The 13,623-nt window shown below is 39.3% G+C and overlaps 1 protein-coding gene across 2 annotated transcripts; it reads right to left on the bottom strand.

Annotated features, from left to right (window-relative positions):
* Positions 1-6,428: 6,428 nt before the first annotated feature.
* LOC131231301 (universal stress protein A-like protein) lies at positions 6,429-8,285 on the bottom strand. 2 transcript variants are annotated; one of them, XM_058227447.1, is made up of 4 exons: positions 8,033-8,285; positions 7,841-7,947; positions 6,755-6,876; positions 6,429-6,676 (listed from the first exon to the last, which is right to left on the bottom strand). In XM_058227447.1, exons 1-4 carry the CDS (start codon positions 8,202-8,204, stop codon positions 6,595-6,597), a joined length of 483 nt encoding a protein of 160 aa, XP_058083430.1. In that variant the 5' UTR covers positions 8,205-8,285; the 3' UTR covers positions 6,429-6,594. The 2 variants fall into 2 exon arrangements, with proteins under 2 accessions (XP_058083430.1, XP_058083431.1); XM_058227448.1 differs by having other exon boundaries at positions 6,755-6,873.
* Between the last annotated feature and the right edge of the window lie 5,338 nt (positions 8,286-13,623).

Below are 13,623 nucleotides of genomic sequence, written 5' to 3'. Positions count from 1 at the left end.
GCTGGGAATGGCTATCCGGAATGCGGTTTTATAGGGGTTTTGGCGGCGGTTTTTGGTTTTGGATTCGATGGGTTTGGCTTGCAGCGGCTTTCCCGCCGCAGTTTGCTAATTCTACACGTGTGGAGCACCGCATATTGACATGCATGTGCACGTCTTATTACGGAACACGTGCTATGGTCTGAGCTTTCTCTGGTGGAAGGGCTTTGGAGGATTTCCGCATACTGATACGCATGTGCGCACGGCACTCCGGATTCACCGAAGTGGGTGGGCATCGAGTCGGACCGAGTTAGGGCTGACCTGACTCGATCCTATTTGACCCGACTTGATCCGATTTTGAAATAGGCTGGACCCAAACTCGAGCCGAATTGGCACTGAGTCTAGCATCTTTACCCGATCTAAGTCTGGGTCTGGCATGGACTAATTCGGACCGAGGCCGAGCCAATCAAAACTACCAAGTCGGGTCGAATCGGCACCGAGTCGATTAAGGTGCAACGGCTATTCATACGATGAAATCACGACTCAGAGCCTAGATTCAGTTACTAGAATTACAGCCTCGCCATCAACTTACACAGCATCTTAGATTTGAGTTTTTTTCCAGGGCTCATTATAATGATTATATGAAATATAATCCAATCATTAAATACCACACAAATATTTAGACTTGGATCATAAAAGTCATGCCCATCTATGATTCAGGCGGGCCATACTAAGGGAAGCATTTTGGAAGGTGATCATTGCCCTGTACACTATTTTCACATGTTCACCCCAATCATTAGGGCTGTATACAAACCGAGTTAGCTTGGTTAGCTCGCTGGACTTGACTCGAAAAAGCTTGATTCGAAACTGAGTTCGAGCTGAGTCGAGCTGATTTTTGGAGCTCGAAAACGTTTCGAACCGAGTGTGAGCTTGCCCAAGCTCAACTCGACTCCGATCGAACCCAACTCGAATCAAACTCGGATCAAACCAGTTCGATGACTCGGTTACTTTGATATTGATGTTGCTCACCAAGTGTTTGATGAAATGACTCAATAAAGTGTGGCTGATGGCAAGGAAGGTATCTATATAAAACAAATATTCTTTCTCTCTTCTTTTTTTTTTTCTGGATTTTTAAGTTGCTTAGAAGGTGTTTGATGAAATACCTGTAAAACCACGGCTGCTGTTTTATATACAGTGAGATTTTGAAGGTGTAATCCATGTGTTTGTGAAAATGCTGCATAGGCGAACTCAACTCAAACTAGCCCGAGCTGCTGACCGAATCGAGCCGAGCCAAGCTAACGACTCTGGCTAGAGGACCGAGCCGAGCCGAGTTGAGTTGAGTTGTGCCCAACTCAACTCGGTTCACCTTGTGTACACCTCTACCAATCATAGGTAGGGGTGATGTTTTGGGCCCTTGGTATAACATGAGGTGATGCACCTAGTGGTTATGATGAATTTTACCTAAACAACGCAATGAGGCCCACCCAAGCTGCTTACCTATTTACTCACTCACATACCCAACTGGGTGTAAAAAAAAAATAAATGTAACAGAAGGTAGCGGATGATAGTAATATGGATTAATGAGGTAGATGCTTAAAAACTTCTTTTGAAAAATGTGCTGGAATGTAAATTCCATATTAATTAGGTAGTTTCCTATAATAAAAAATTCTACTTAGAAATAGCATAAAATTTTTCATGAAAATGTTATTCAAAAATAAAATATGAGAAATAATCTTTTTTTTTTTCCACAAAGGGCATTAGGGGTTGTCTGAATGAAAGAATTGAAACTTCATAATACCCCCCTAGTATGTGAATCTCACTAAAGGTATCCGGGCTTCCAAACATTTGTTGGCTATCTTAATGCCCTAAAAAGAGGGATTTTTTTTTCTTTTTTCTTTTTTCTAACACGCACACTCACACACCCCACACACTCACGCCGGTGGAATTTCACCACCTATGGGTACTCGAACCCTTGTCCGGGAGTAGAAACTCTTGAGAGTCTACCACCCGGGCAAGAGTAACGACCCTAAAAAGAGGGTATTTCAATTCCCACAAAAAAGGTAGAGTTCTATTCGATTTTTACTTCCCATACCCTACTTTGAAGCCCATCACCACCGAACAATCTCTCCCAATAAAGAAATTCTTCAAATCAAATATATTGTCATCATTTTTTTTATTATTGATTTGCCTTCTTTGTAGAGATTTTATTTGTATATTTATTAAGTATAGCTTTTGTATTTATACATAAAGAAATAATTAATTACAACCAAAACAAAATCTCTACAAAGAAGGCAAATCAATTAAAAATAAATAAAGATAATATCTTTCATTTGTAGAATTTCTTAATATATAAAGAAGGCAAATCAATAAAAAATGAAGATAATATCTTTGATTTGAAGATTGTTGTCTCTTCCTCAATGGCAACTGCTTCTGCAATGGGGAGAGAGCAAGAGGAGAGAGAGATTGAGAACGAGAGATGACACATCAATATTTATTCTAGTTAACAAACTAATATGTTGAATCCATAAAAATTTAAATCAACTACTCGAGGCATAAGCAGCTGAAGCAAAATTACTTACAACCTAACCGCATTGGACAAAAGGGGGGACAGGGAAAGAGCGAGTCGATTGTTATCTCCTCTATAACGGCAGCCACTGTTACTGTGATTGAGAGAGAGCCAGGAGAAAGAAAGATTGAGAGCACAAAAGTTTTGGATCAAGCTTATGATCTTATGAACAGGTTGGATGACAAATAAACATCATTGTGGGGCCTAGAAAGGTTTCAATGGTGGAAATCATTATCCCCACTGTTTCCAGTGGCATGATCCACTTGATCTTTGGATGTGCTTCAATTTTGGGCTCAATCCCTTAAATTAGATGGAAAAACGGATGGACGGAGTGGATAGGACCACATACATTCAAGGTGGTCCCAAGTGAGTTTACTCAGTATGATAAGAGCGTATAACTCGGTATGCAATCTGATTTTGAGCACCAATGAGTATGAGTATAAAAACACCCATCATTGAAACCTTCCAGGGCCTACTCAAATGTTTATATGCCATTCATACCCATTCATGAGGTCATTCCTACTGGGATGACCTGAAAACAGAAAAATATTATCCTATCCAAAACCTTTTTTTTTTTTGTTAGTGTGTCAGTACACCCCACTGTCCGTTCACACTTCACTGTTAGCCGCCCCTACTAGGGATCGATACCAAGACCTCGGTGTCGAAACCAGGAATTTTTCACTCAGTCTACCTCTTTGAGCTATAGATCAAGGTGTTATCCTATTCAAAACCTATGGCCTTACAAATGTTCTGACAGTGGTCATTCAATCTCCATTGTTTGTTGTTGTGTGGCCCACTTAAGCTTTAAACTTGTTTAATTTTTATCTAATCTTCTAAAATGATCCGACAAAATGAATAGACTAAGTTAATTTCTCTAGACTTAAAATTGGGACGCGGATTAGGTAATACCCTCTACTAGTACCCATTTAGAGACAACGATGCTGTTAGAGACTCGGTGAAGGCCACTATTATGTATATGTTTTATTCACACCAACCAACCATTTTGATAGATCATTTTAAGGCTTGAATCTAAAAAGAAGTCAGATAAAAGGCTTAAGTGCACCACACCATTGGAAGCAGCAGGGGACGAAAGATTATCAGTGAAAACTTCTCAAGGGCTACATAAGTTCTGAATCAAGTTGATATTTATATCTTCCCTTTCTTATCCCCTACTTGACCTTATGAATTGGTTGAATGGTAAATAAACATTTAAGTGGGCCCTTAGAAGTTTTCAACTGTAAAAGTTTAATCACCCCTCCTTCTTGGATGTGGTTCACTTGGCCTTTGATGTACCTCATTTTTTAAATTTTTTTTAGCTCACACCCTAAAATGACATGTGGTGTCAATAAACATATATATCATGATGGCCCCCCAAAGCTTCAATCAGGACCGTCCATCTTTAGCAAGGTCCTGGTGGGGTAGTAGTACGCAATCTGCGTTCCTAAACTGAGGTGCCAAAACCGATGGCGGGTAGATTTCTAACAAACATCACAGTGGGCCCCACCTAAGTTCCAACAGCCGCAGCAACTTCCTATGGTCAGGGTCGCAGGCAATATCCGCATATGGTGATAAGGACGTACATTGTATACGTGGCATGCATAGACCCATATGAAATGCTTCCAGAAAGTTGTTGGACGCGTGGCGTATAAGAAAATGTCATGTGGACCAATCATACGTGGAATCTCTAGTTAAGTAAGAAAAGACTCCACACGCAATGATATGATTTTTATTTTTCATTGGCTTTGGTGAGCGCATCCAATGCATTTCGCTTCACGTTGACTAAGTAAAAATGATTAAATATTAGGGCCTACTAAGGCCTAAGTCACATTCCTAATATCAGAGCCGTTCAACAATTCTGACATCTGATGCAGGGATAGTTGTTTGCAGAAATAAGAGGATAGGATATTTATATTTTTAATTGTCCAATAAATGTCTGCTTAGCTAATACATCAAATATTAAGGGAGTGTTTCGATTGTAAGTTATTTAAGGTAAGTTAATTATGGCTCATGTATTTTATTTTGATTTCTAATTATTAAGCTAAAGTGATTAATTAAATAATATTGGGTAAAAAATTTACTTATAATTGATCTAAAACCCGACTTTCTTATCTCAAATAAGTTATTTGTCCTTGCCTCTTGCCTCCATAGACTCCCTGAACTTTCAACACAAGGTCTAGGTTTCGAGTACTCAACGGTGGTGAAATCCCACTATGATGTGAGTGTTGGGGTATCTAAGGCATGAGTCCAAATATGAGACAAATTACACCATAAGAAATAGTGGAGATAATGATATCTATAGTAAAAAAAACCTTCCTTAAGGCCCACCATGATGTCCAGTCCGTTCATATAGTGACTTGGATGAAGGGAAAACACAAGTATCAAGTTAATCCAAAACTTCTATGAACTACAAGAAATTCTTAACAATGGGTGTTCTATATCTATTATTTCCTATGGTGTGGTCTACGGAACAATGGCGGTTCAATATCTACTATTTCCGATCGGCTAATGGCGACTTTAAATCATCAAAACACATCATTTTAAGTCTATCCCACATTCATTCCAAAATCAACGGGCATCAACACCACGCCAGCATCAATAGTGCATGCACCCGCCCCTTGGGAAGAGCATACATGAGAACATTATGCATTTTTCTTCTTTTTCTAAATCACTCTCAAGACGAGAAACCACATTTGATATTTTTATCCGTTGGCTAGCAATAAGATGTAATCTCATAGTTCGAAATGACACCTTTTAAAATGATTCCATTTGATGTTTGATTATTAATATGCAAGTTACGTCACCCATGTCTTTAATCTCAAAATTTAGAGATAACCAATGCTCTCAAATTATAGAATTTTAGAGATAACCAATACTTGGTAATATCTATCATCCCCAAATTATTATTAGCAAAAAGAACATTATCCACATACAAAGTAGGATTAAGAATTTCTTTTCAAAAGCATTCATTATGCACAAAATTCATTATCATACAATCTATAGATAGTCAATAATACGAATGGACAATTCTGATCATTCTACTAATGTGATTTTAATGTTGCAGTGGATAATTGGATTGGTTTGGCATATCATCGATAATGTGCCATGTATACAACAAATAATAGCCTTCCAACACATTTGTTAAACATAGGACTCTTACGTGCTTTTAAAAATAGAGACAGAGAAAAAGAAAAGTATTTAACTCCAATTACATCACAATAAAATATGAGATTTGAAAATACATAAATATTATATATTTCAAATACCTCCATTTCTATTTACCTCTACTTCTAAATAGATAAGCACCAAAGCAAGGAATCCATTTACCATCAAATACATTCAAAACACCAAACCAATTTTCAACCCATTTATCAATTTATTAAAGTCAACCGATTTATTAATTTATTTAATCTCCATACATTATTACTGTGACCGTTTACTTAGTAACCTAAGAGGTAAGTATCTCCTCATAATCTAAGCCTTCAATTTGAACAGATCCCCACTTAAAACTTTTATATTGCCTTTTTATTATCCAAAATGCATTCCAAATGCATTTATCACCAACATTTTTGTTTAGTGGGCGTTTGGCTAGATCTCATATCTTAATTTTTAAGAGTAGAATTGCATTCCTCATTCATAACTTCTTTCCATTTATTAAGAAGAGGCGACATAGGCATTTTGTGGTACAAACAAGGTTCATTTTCATCAACCCAAATACAAATATGGCATTTTGAGTTCCACATTTAAAAAAAAAGAAAAAAAACAAAAAATAAATAAAATGAAGATGTATAAAAAAACAAAAACGTCTCTATTATCAAACCATGGGCATTATTTCCCCCCTAACTGGAAGTAGGGGTCCACTCGACTCAGACGAGTCAGTCCGAGTCGCTGAGTTTGAAAACCATGTTTTTAATTAGAATATTGTTCAGAGTAGTAAAGCATGTTCATCTTATTTACATGCAAGGTCTCAATAAATTACAAAATTACATGCATACCCCTCTATACAATACAAAATCATAACAGCCACATCCAAATATTATAAGAACGTCTTCCAATCAGTGCTTGGGCCTTTTCACTATCAGAACCGGGCATTTAGCATTTTGTGCACAGTGATTGCTCACACTCCCAAGAAGAGCCCTGAAAAAAATAAATATAATATTTATAAAATTAAGTTAAAAAGTAATTTAGAAAGAGTATTTTCGTCTTTATACATACCTCTTGATAAAACCATACCCATGGCTTCCCAAAACCAAAACATCTGTTTTGAGCTTTTCAGACATTTCACATATCACATCTCTTGGGTCTCCATTCTCCACCTTTATCTCCACCTTAACCTCCTAACAACACCATTAAGGGAATTAAAAAAAATCATTCTCAAGGGTAAAGTTGTCATTTATTGATCAAAATGCCCTTGGGCTAATAGCCAAATGGGCCTGGGTTGATTGTGTACATATAAGCCCAGAAAGATGGCTTATCAAGGTCATCTTGTTTACAGGAATTGCATCTGATGCACCATTCTGGTTTGGTGATCTAGACCATTCATCAGTGGGTTGGGTTGACCCATTGCCACCTAGGTTCTAAATGAATCGGGCCAGCTCACAAGCCTACCTAGATCTGGCTTGGGTTTTTAATTCATTAGGGCCTGGGCAGGCCTGACTTTGTAGGCCCAGAAAAATCCACCAATGACGGAATCTAACGATGATTCTATTCAAGGGCTCGTCAATCTGGGCCGTTCATTCTACCATTGGCCAGTTGCTCTCAAATCCAGGGCCAGACCGGGCCTAAATTCAAGACTCAAAAGCTTAATTGACCCTGGCCCAGGCTGTCCACCAGCCGGCCCGAGCCTGGCCCACTTGAAATAATCCATAATTTTAGAAGCTCATGGACAAAAAGACTATTTTAACCCTACGACTTTTTTTCTTGACTTCAAAAAAAAAATTCGACCATTTCCTAACAAAACTCTACCATTATTTCATTCCCACGCGTCAACAAACATTCTCACGTGCCAATACGGAACACGTGTTAGAGATCTGAGCCATCCACACATACAAATTTGATCTTCTGGCCTAAACATAAGACCATTCAAACATCAGGTGGGCCACATCATGCAAATCACATCGACGGCTAGACAATTTTTTTCAACCATCGATTTGATTCGTGCATCGTGGTCCACCTAAGCAATAAACCTGCCTGATTTTTTAAGCAGAAGATCTAACATGGAAGGCTCAGATCTCACACGGGTGTTGCTATTGACACGTGCAAGCGTGTGGAATTAGCAAACATCCATAGCTGGGAACATACATTTTGTGAATCCTTGCAAACTCTCCGACATTTCTCTATAACACACTCCGCCAAATCATTGCTGTATTTCTCTACCGATGCGATTACATCAGAAGAAAATAAATACCCTGAAAAGCAGAGAAAATTACTTCATTAGCCCTTCCAAATATCAAGCAATTGACGGGAATGCCCTCGGTTTTTCCCATGTATTACCTGTTCCATCAACATCTGGATAGAGAGTAGGAGGCGGTTTGGCGTAGAAAAGGATGAGGGTATCTTTGTAATTATCCGAAACAATGTATTTGAGACACCAGGAGAGTGCGTACAGGCTCTCATCTCCTCCGTCCACTGCCACTAGAATCCTGCGCTCCTCCTTAGATTCCATCTAAGCCGTTCAAACCGGAAATTGGGAATTTTTAAAGTAGAAAACCGGAAATCTGGAGAATTCGTTGCTGGGAATGGCTATCCGGAATGAGGTTTTATAGGGGTTTTGGTGGCGGTTTTTGGTTTTGGATTCCGTGGGTTTGGCTTGCAGTGGCTTTTCTGCCGCGGTTTGCTAATTCTACACGTGTGGAGCACCGCATATTGACAAGCATGTGCACGTGGCATTACGGAACACGTGTTGAGGTCGGTTTGCTCATTCTACACGTGTGGAGCACCGCATATTGACACGCATGTGCACGTGGCTTTACGGAACACGTGTTAGGTTCCGAGCTTTCTCTGGTGGCAGGGCTTCGGTGGATGTCCGCATGTTGACACGCATGTGCTCGTGGTACTCTAGATTAACCGAAGTTTTTGGTGGGGGGGGCATCGAGTCGGACCGAGTGACTCGATCCGATTTTGAAATATGGCTGATCCGAACTCAAACCAACTCGTTGCCGACTCCAGTATCCCGGCTCGATCGGAGTCCATGTCTGACCTAACCTAATTCGGACCGAGTCTCACCCAATCACAAACGCCGAGTCGGTCGAATCGGTACCAAGTTAAATAATGTGCAATGGGCATTCATAGGCTGAAATCGCCACTCAAGAACCTAAATTCACTTGCAAAATTACAACCTCTCAATCAACTTACACGACATCTTAGATTTGAAATGTCATATCATAATTTTTTGCACTACCCATTGTAATGATCATATGAAATTTACTCCTATAGTTAAATACCACACAAATATTTAAACTTGGGGTCTAAAAGTCATACCCAATCATGACTTAGGTGGGCCATACTAAGGGAAACATTTTGGAAGGTGATCATTGCCCTGTATATTACTTCCATATGTCCACCTCAATCATAAATGGGGGTGATGGTTTGAGCCCTTGGCTTAACATGAGGTGATGCACTAATGATCACGATAAATTTTACTTAAACAATACAGTGGAGCCCGCCCAAGCTGCTGATCCATTTACTTGCTCAAATGCCTAATTGGGTGTTAAAAAAAATATAACAGAAGATAGTGGATGATAATTATATAGATTAATAAGGTAGATGCTTGAAAACTTCTTTTGAAAAATGTATTGGAATCTAAATTTCATATTAATTAGGTAGTTCTCTATAAAAAATTCTATTTAGAAATCGTATAAAATTTTTCATGAAAATGTTATTCAAAAAGACAAATGTGAGAAATAATATTTTTCTTTTCCACACTTTTTTGAAGATGAGTTTTTTTTAAATACCAATTCCTCTCTTATGCTTTCCACAAATCCAAATACGGCATTAGGGGTTGTCCGGATGAGAGAATTGAAACTTCACAATACCCGTCTGGTCTGTGAATCTCACTAAAAAATATCCGAGCATCCAAACATTTGTTGGCTATCTCAATTCCCTTATAAGAGGGTATTTCAATTCTCACAAAAAAGGTGGAGTTCCACTCGATTTTCACTTCCAATACCCTCCTTTGAAGCTCATCACGACCCAACAATCTCTCTCTAAAGAAATTCTTCGAATCAAATATATTATCTTCATTTTTTATTGATTTGCCTTCTTTGTAGAGATTTTGTTTGCATATTTATTAAGCTAAAATCTCTACAAAGAAGGCAATTCAAAAAAAATAAAATAAAGATAACATCTTCTATTTGAAGAATTTCTTAATATATAAAGAAGGCAAATTAATATAAAAAAATGAAGATAATATCTTTGATTTGAAGAATTTCTTAATGCTCTCTCTCTCTCTTTCTCACATTTTTGTCTCTTCCCCAACGGCAACTACTGCTATTGTGATTAGGAGAGAGCGAGAGGAGAAAAGGAGATTGAGAGTAGGAAATGACACATCTATATATATTTTGACTGGAAAGTATGCCGATTAACAAACTAATAAGTTGAATCCATAAAAATTTAAATCAACTACTCGATCGAGGCATAAGTAGCTGAAGCAAAATTACATACAAACTAACCGCATCAAACAAAATGGGGAGAGGGAGAGGGAGAGAGAGAGTCGATTATTGTCTCCTCTCCAACGGCAACTGCTATTACTACTATTAAGAGAGCCAAAAGAAATAGGGATTGAGAGCAGGAGATGACAAAATTATATTTTAGTTGAAAACTATACTGATTAACAAACTTAAATACTGCATCCAAAAAATTTAAATCAACTACTTGAAGCATAAGTAACTGAAGCAAATGATAGGTCCCAACACAGCTAATACAAGAATAAGTAAATAAGTTTCTCTTCGGGTGAGAAAATACCGCAAGTTTGATAACAATGATTACTTTTTTCTTTTTGATTGATAACTTTCAGCAGCTTTAAATAAGCCAAGTCATGTACAATAAAATCGAAATAAAAGGAAAGCTGGAAACAAAACATACCAACACATATACACAAAGCGTAACCAACGGAAATAAAAGTAGCATAACAAATGACGTAAAACTCGCAACCGCATGCTAGTGACCCAGTCTTGTAGGTGACCCAGTCCACCCCAATTTATTAGCTTCTTCTCCACGTCCAACTTCATCCCATGTATCTGGGATTTGGCCTCAGGGCCCTTGCTGACCGTCGTGGCTTATCAATACCTCCCCCATTAGATGGATCCTTGTCCTCAAGGTCCACGCCCGGAAACATTTCCAATAGCTGTTCGGTGGGCTCTCACGTTGCTTCTTCTGCGGGTAGAGTTTCCCATTGGACTAAACTCTCTTTGATAATCTGAGCTCCCTGTTTTATCCAGCGGTGATCTAAAATGGCCTGTGGTTTCAATATGACTATCCCATCGTCAGTAAATGGTGGCAACTCCTTGCCGTGCGTCACCCCATTTTCTTCATTAGAGTTGTACCGTTTGAGTAGGGATATGTGAAATATGGGATGAATGCGCGACCCCTCTGGTAAGTGGAGCTTGTATGCGACCGAACCGATTTTCTCCAAAATTTCGTAGGGCCCATAGAAACAGCTGGCTAATTTCTGGTGAACTCTTTTGAAAACTGTTTGCTAGCGGTACGAATGTAGCTTTAGAAGCACTAACTCGCCAACCTCGAACGATAGATCTCGTCGTTTATGATCTGCTAATTGTTTCATCCGATTAACTGAGCGTGCAAGGTTGGCCTTGAGTTGTTGGAGTAATTCATCTCTGTTTCGTAGTTGCTGATCAACTTCATGCACCAGTGAGAGGCCCTCGTTGTATGAGGGAATGGTGGGTGGCAGTCTACCATATAGTGCCTGAAATGGGGTCATTCCCGTGGAGATGTGGTAAGTGGTATTGTACCAATATTCTGCCCAAGGTAAGTAGAAGCTCCATTTGCGTGGCCACTGGTGGACAAAGCATCTGAGATATTGTTCGATGCATCGGTTGACAACTTCCATTTGGCCATCGGTCTGTGGGTCATACGCGGAGCTGAGCTGCAGTTTGGAGCTCGACATCTTGAAGAACTCTTGCCAAAAGTTGCTCACAAAGATTGGGTCGCGGTCACTAATGATTGATCTGGGCATTCCGTGGAGCTTAACAACACCTTCCACAAATTTTTCTGCAACATCCTTAGCCGTAAAGGGATGGGTTAAGGTAAGGAAGTGGGCTAACTTACTGAGCCTATCGACGACTACCATGATGGTATCCTTGCCCTGTGAAGTCGGTAACCCTTCAATAAAATCCATCGTGATGTCATCCCATATTTCACATATCCCTACTTAAACGGTACAACTCTAACGAAGAAAATGGGGTGACGCATGGCAAGGAGTTGCCACCAATTACTGACGATGGGATAGTCATATTGAAACTACAGGCCATTTTAGATCACTAGCGTGCGGTTGCAAGTTTTACGTCATTTGTTATGCTACTTTTATTTCCGTTAGTTACGCTTTGTGTATACGTGTTGGTATGTTATGTTTCCAGCTTTCCTTTTATTTCGGTTTTATTGTACATGGCTTGGTTTATTTAAAGCTGCCGAGAGTTATCAATCAAAAAGAAAAAAGTAATCATTGTTATCAAACTTGCGGTATTTTCTCACCCGAAGAGAAACTTATTTACTTATTCTTGTATTGGCTGTGTTGGGACCTATCATTGGTATCAGAGCCAGGTTGCTATGGGAACCAATAAAGAGCGTATTGAACTGTTGGAGGCTGGGCTCGGTGAGGTGCAAGATGGGCTACACCGGATGGAGCTCGGCATGACAGACAGGCTGCGGCATTTGGAAGAGACTCTTAACCGACTCTCTGATGTATTACTTGCAGATCAGGAGCTTCCAAATCATGGTAACCAATACCGTGAAGGCCACAATGGGGGACGGCTTGTCGTATCCTCCAAAACGGCAAAATTGGAATTTCCTCGATTCTTCGGAGATGACCCGACGGAGTGGTTCAATCGTGTGAACCAATTCTTTGAATTCCAGAACACTCCCGATGACAAGAAGGTTTCTTTGGGCTCTTATCACTTGGAAGGAGAGGCCAACCAATGGTGGCAATGGATCCGCAGAACATTCTAAGAAGAGGGACGAGTTCTCTCATGGGCAGATTTTAAAGAAGAACTTTCGGCAGCTTTAAATAAGCCAAGCCATGTACAATAAAACCGAAATAAAAGGAAAGCTGGAAACAGAACATACCAACACGTATATACAAAGAGTAACCAACGGAAATAAAAGTAACATAACAAATGACGTAAAACTCGCAACCGCACGCTAGTGACCCAGTCTTGTAGGTGACCCAGTCCACCCCAATTTATTAGCTTCTTCTCCACGTCCAACTTCATCCCACGTATCTGGGATTTGGCCTCAGGGCCCTTGCTGACCGTCGTGGCTTATCAGCAAAATTACGTACAAACTAATCGCATCGAACAAGCAATATCATTTTTGGACTATGGCCCATTCCTTATCCATCCTATCAAATTAACATTTTCAATATACAATATGGAATCATGGTACCTCCCATGCCTCCCAAGAGATAAGCTTTTTGATATTTTCTTTGGCTACGGTTATCTATGAAGACCCTCTACCATATAGGCCTTGCCACAAATTATGTATAGCCAAGACCTACTTCTAACGGAAAGATTTGAATTTTTTGAACTAGAGTTTAAGGAATGAATCATTAAAAAAGATTATGAGTATAATTCAAATTCAGTAGATTAATAGACCACTCAAAAGTATAAAGATTCCCACTTCTACAAGCTGAAAAGTGTGAAGCAATTTTTAAAGATCGTCCAATCAAAGCATTCATTAGGCCATGTGCAATCAATGGAGCTTTCCAGATAGGAGCTCTAGGTCAATGATCAGACGGTTCATGGACCATGGACACTATCAATATTGGACAGTCCATCCTTCATGAAATTTTATCGGAAGAGCAGCTTTTGTTTTTCAACGTTCCACATAATGGAGGCCTAGTGCCTGCACCT

Source organism: Magnolia sinica, chromosome 17, assembly GCF_029962835.1.
Source record: "Magnolia sinica isolate HGM2019 chromosome 17, MsV1, whole genome shotgun sequence".
NCBI lineage: Eukaryota > Viridiplantae > Streptophyta > Magnoliopsida > Magnoliales > Magnoliaceae > Magnolia > Magnolia sinica.
The sequence above is the reverse complement of the archived record's forward strand: the minus strand, read 5'-3'. Positions and strand labels throughout refer to the sequence as shown.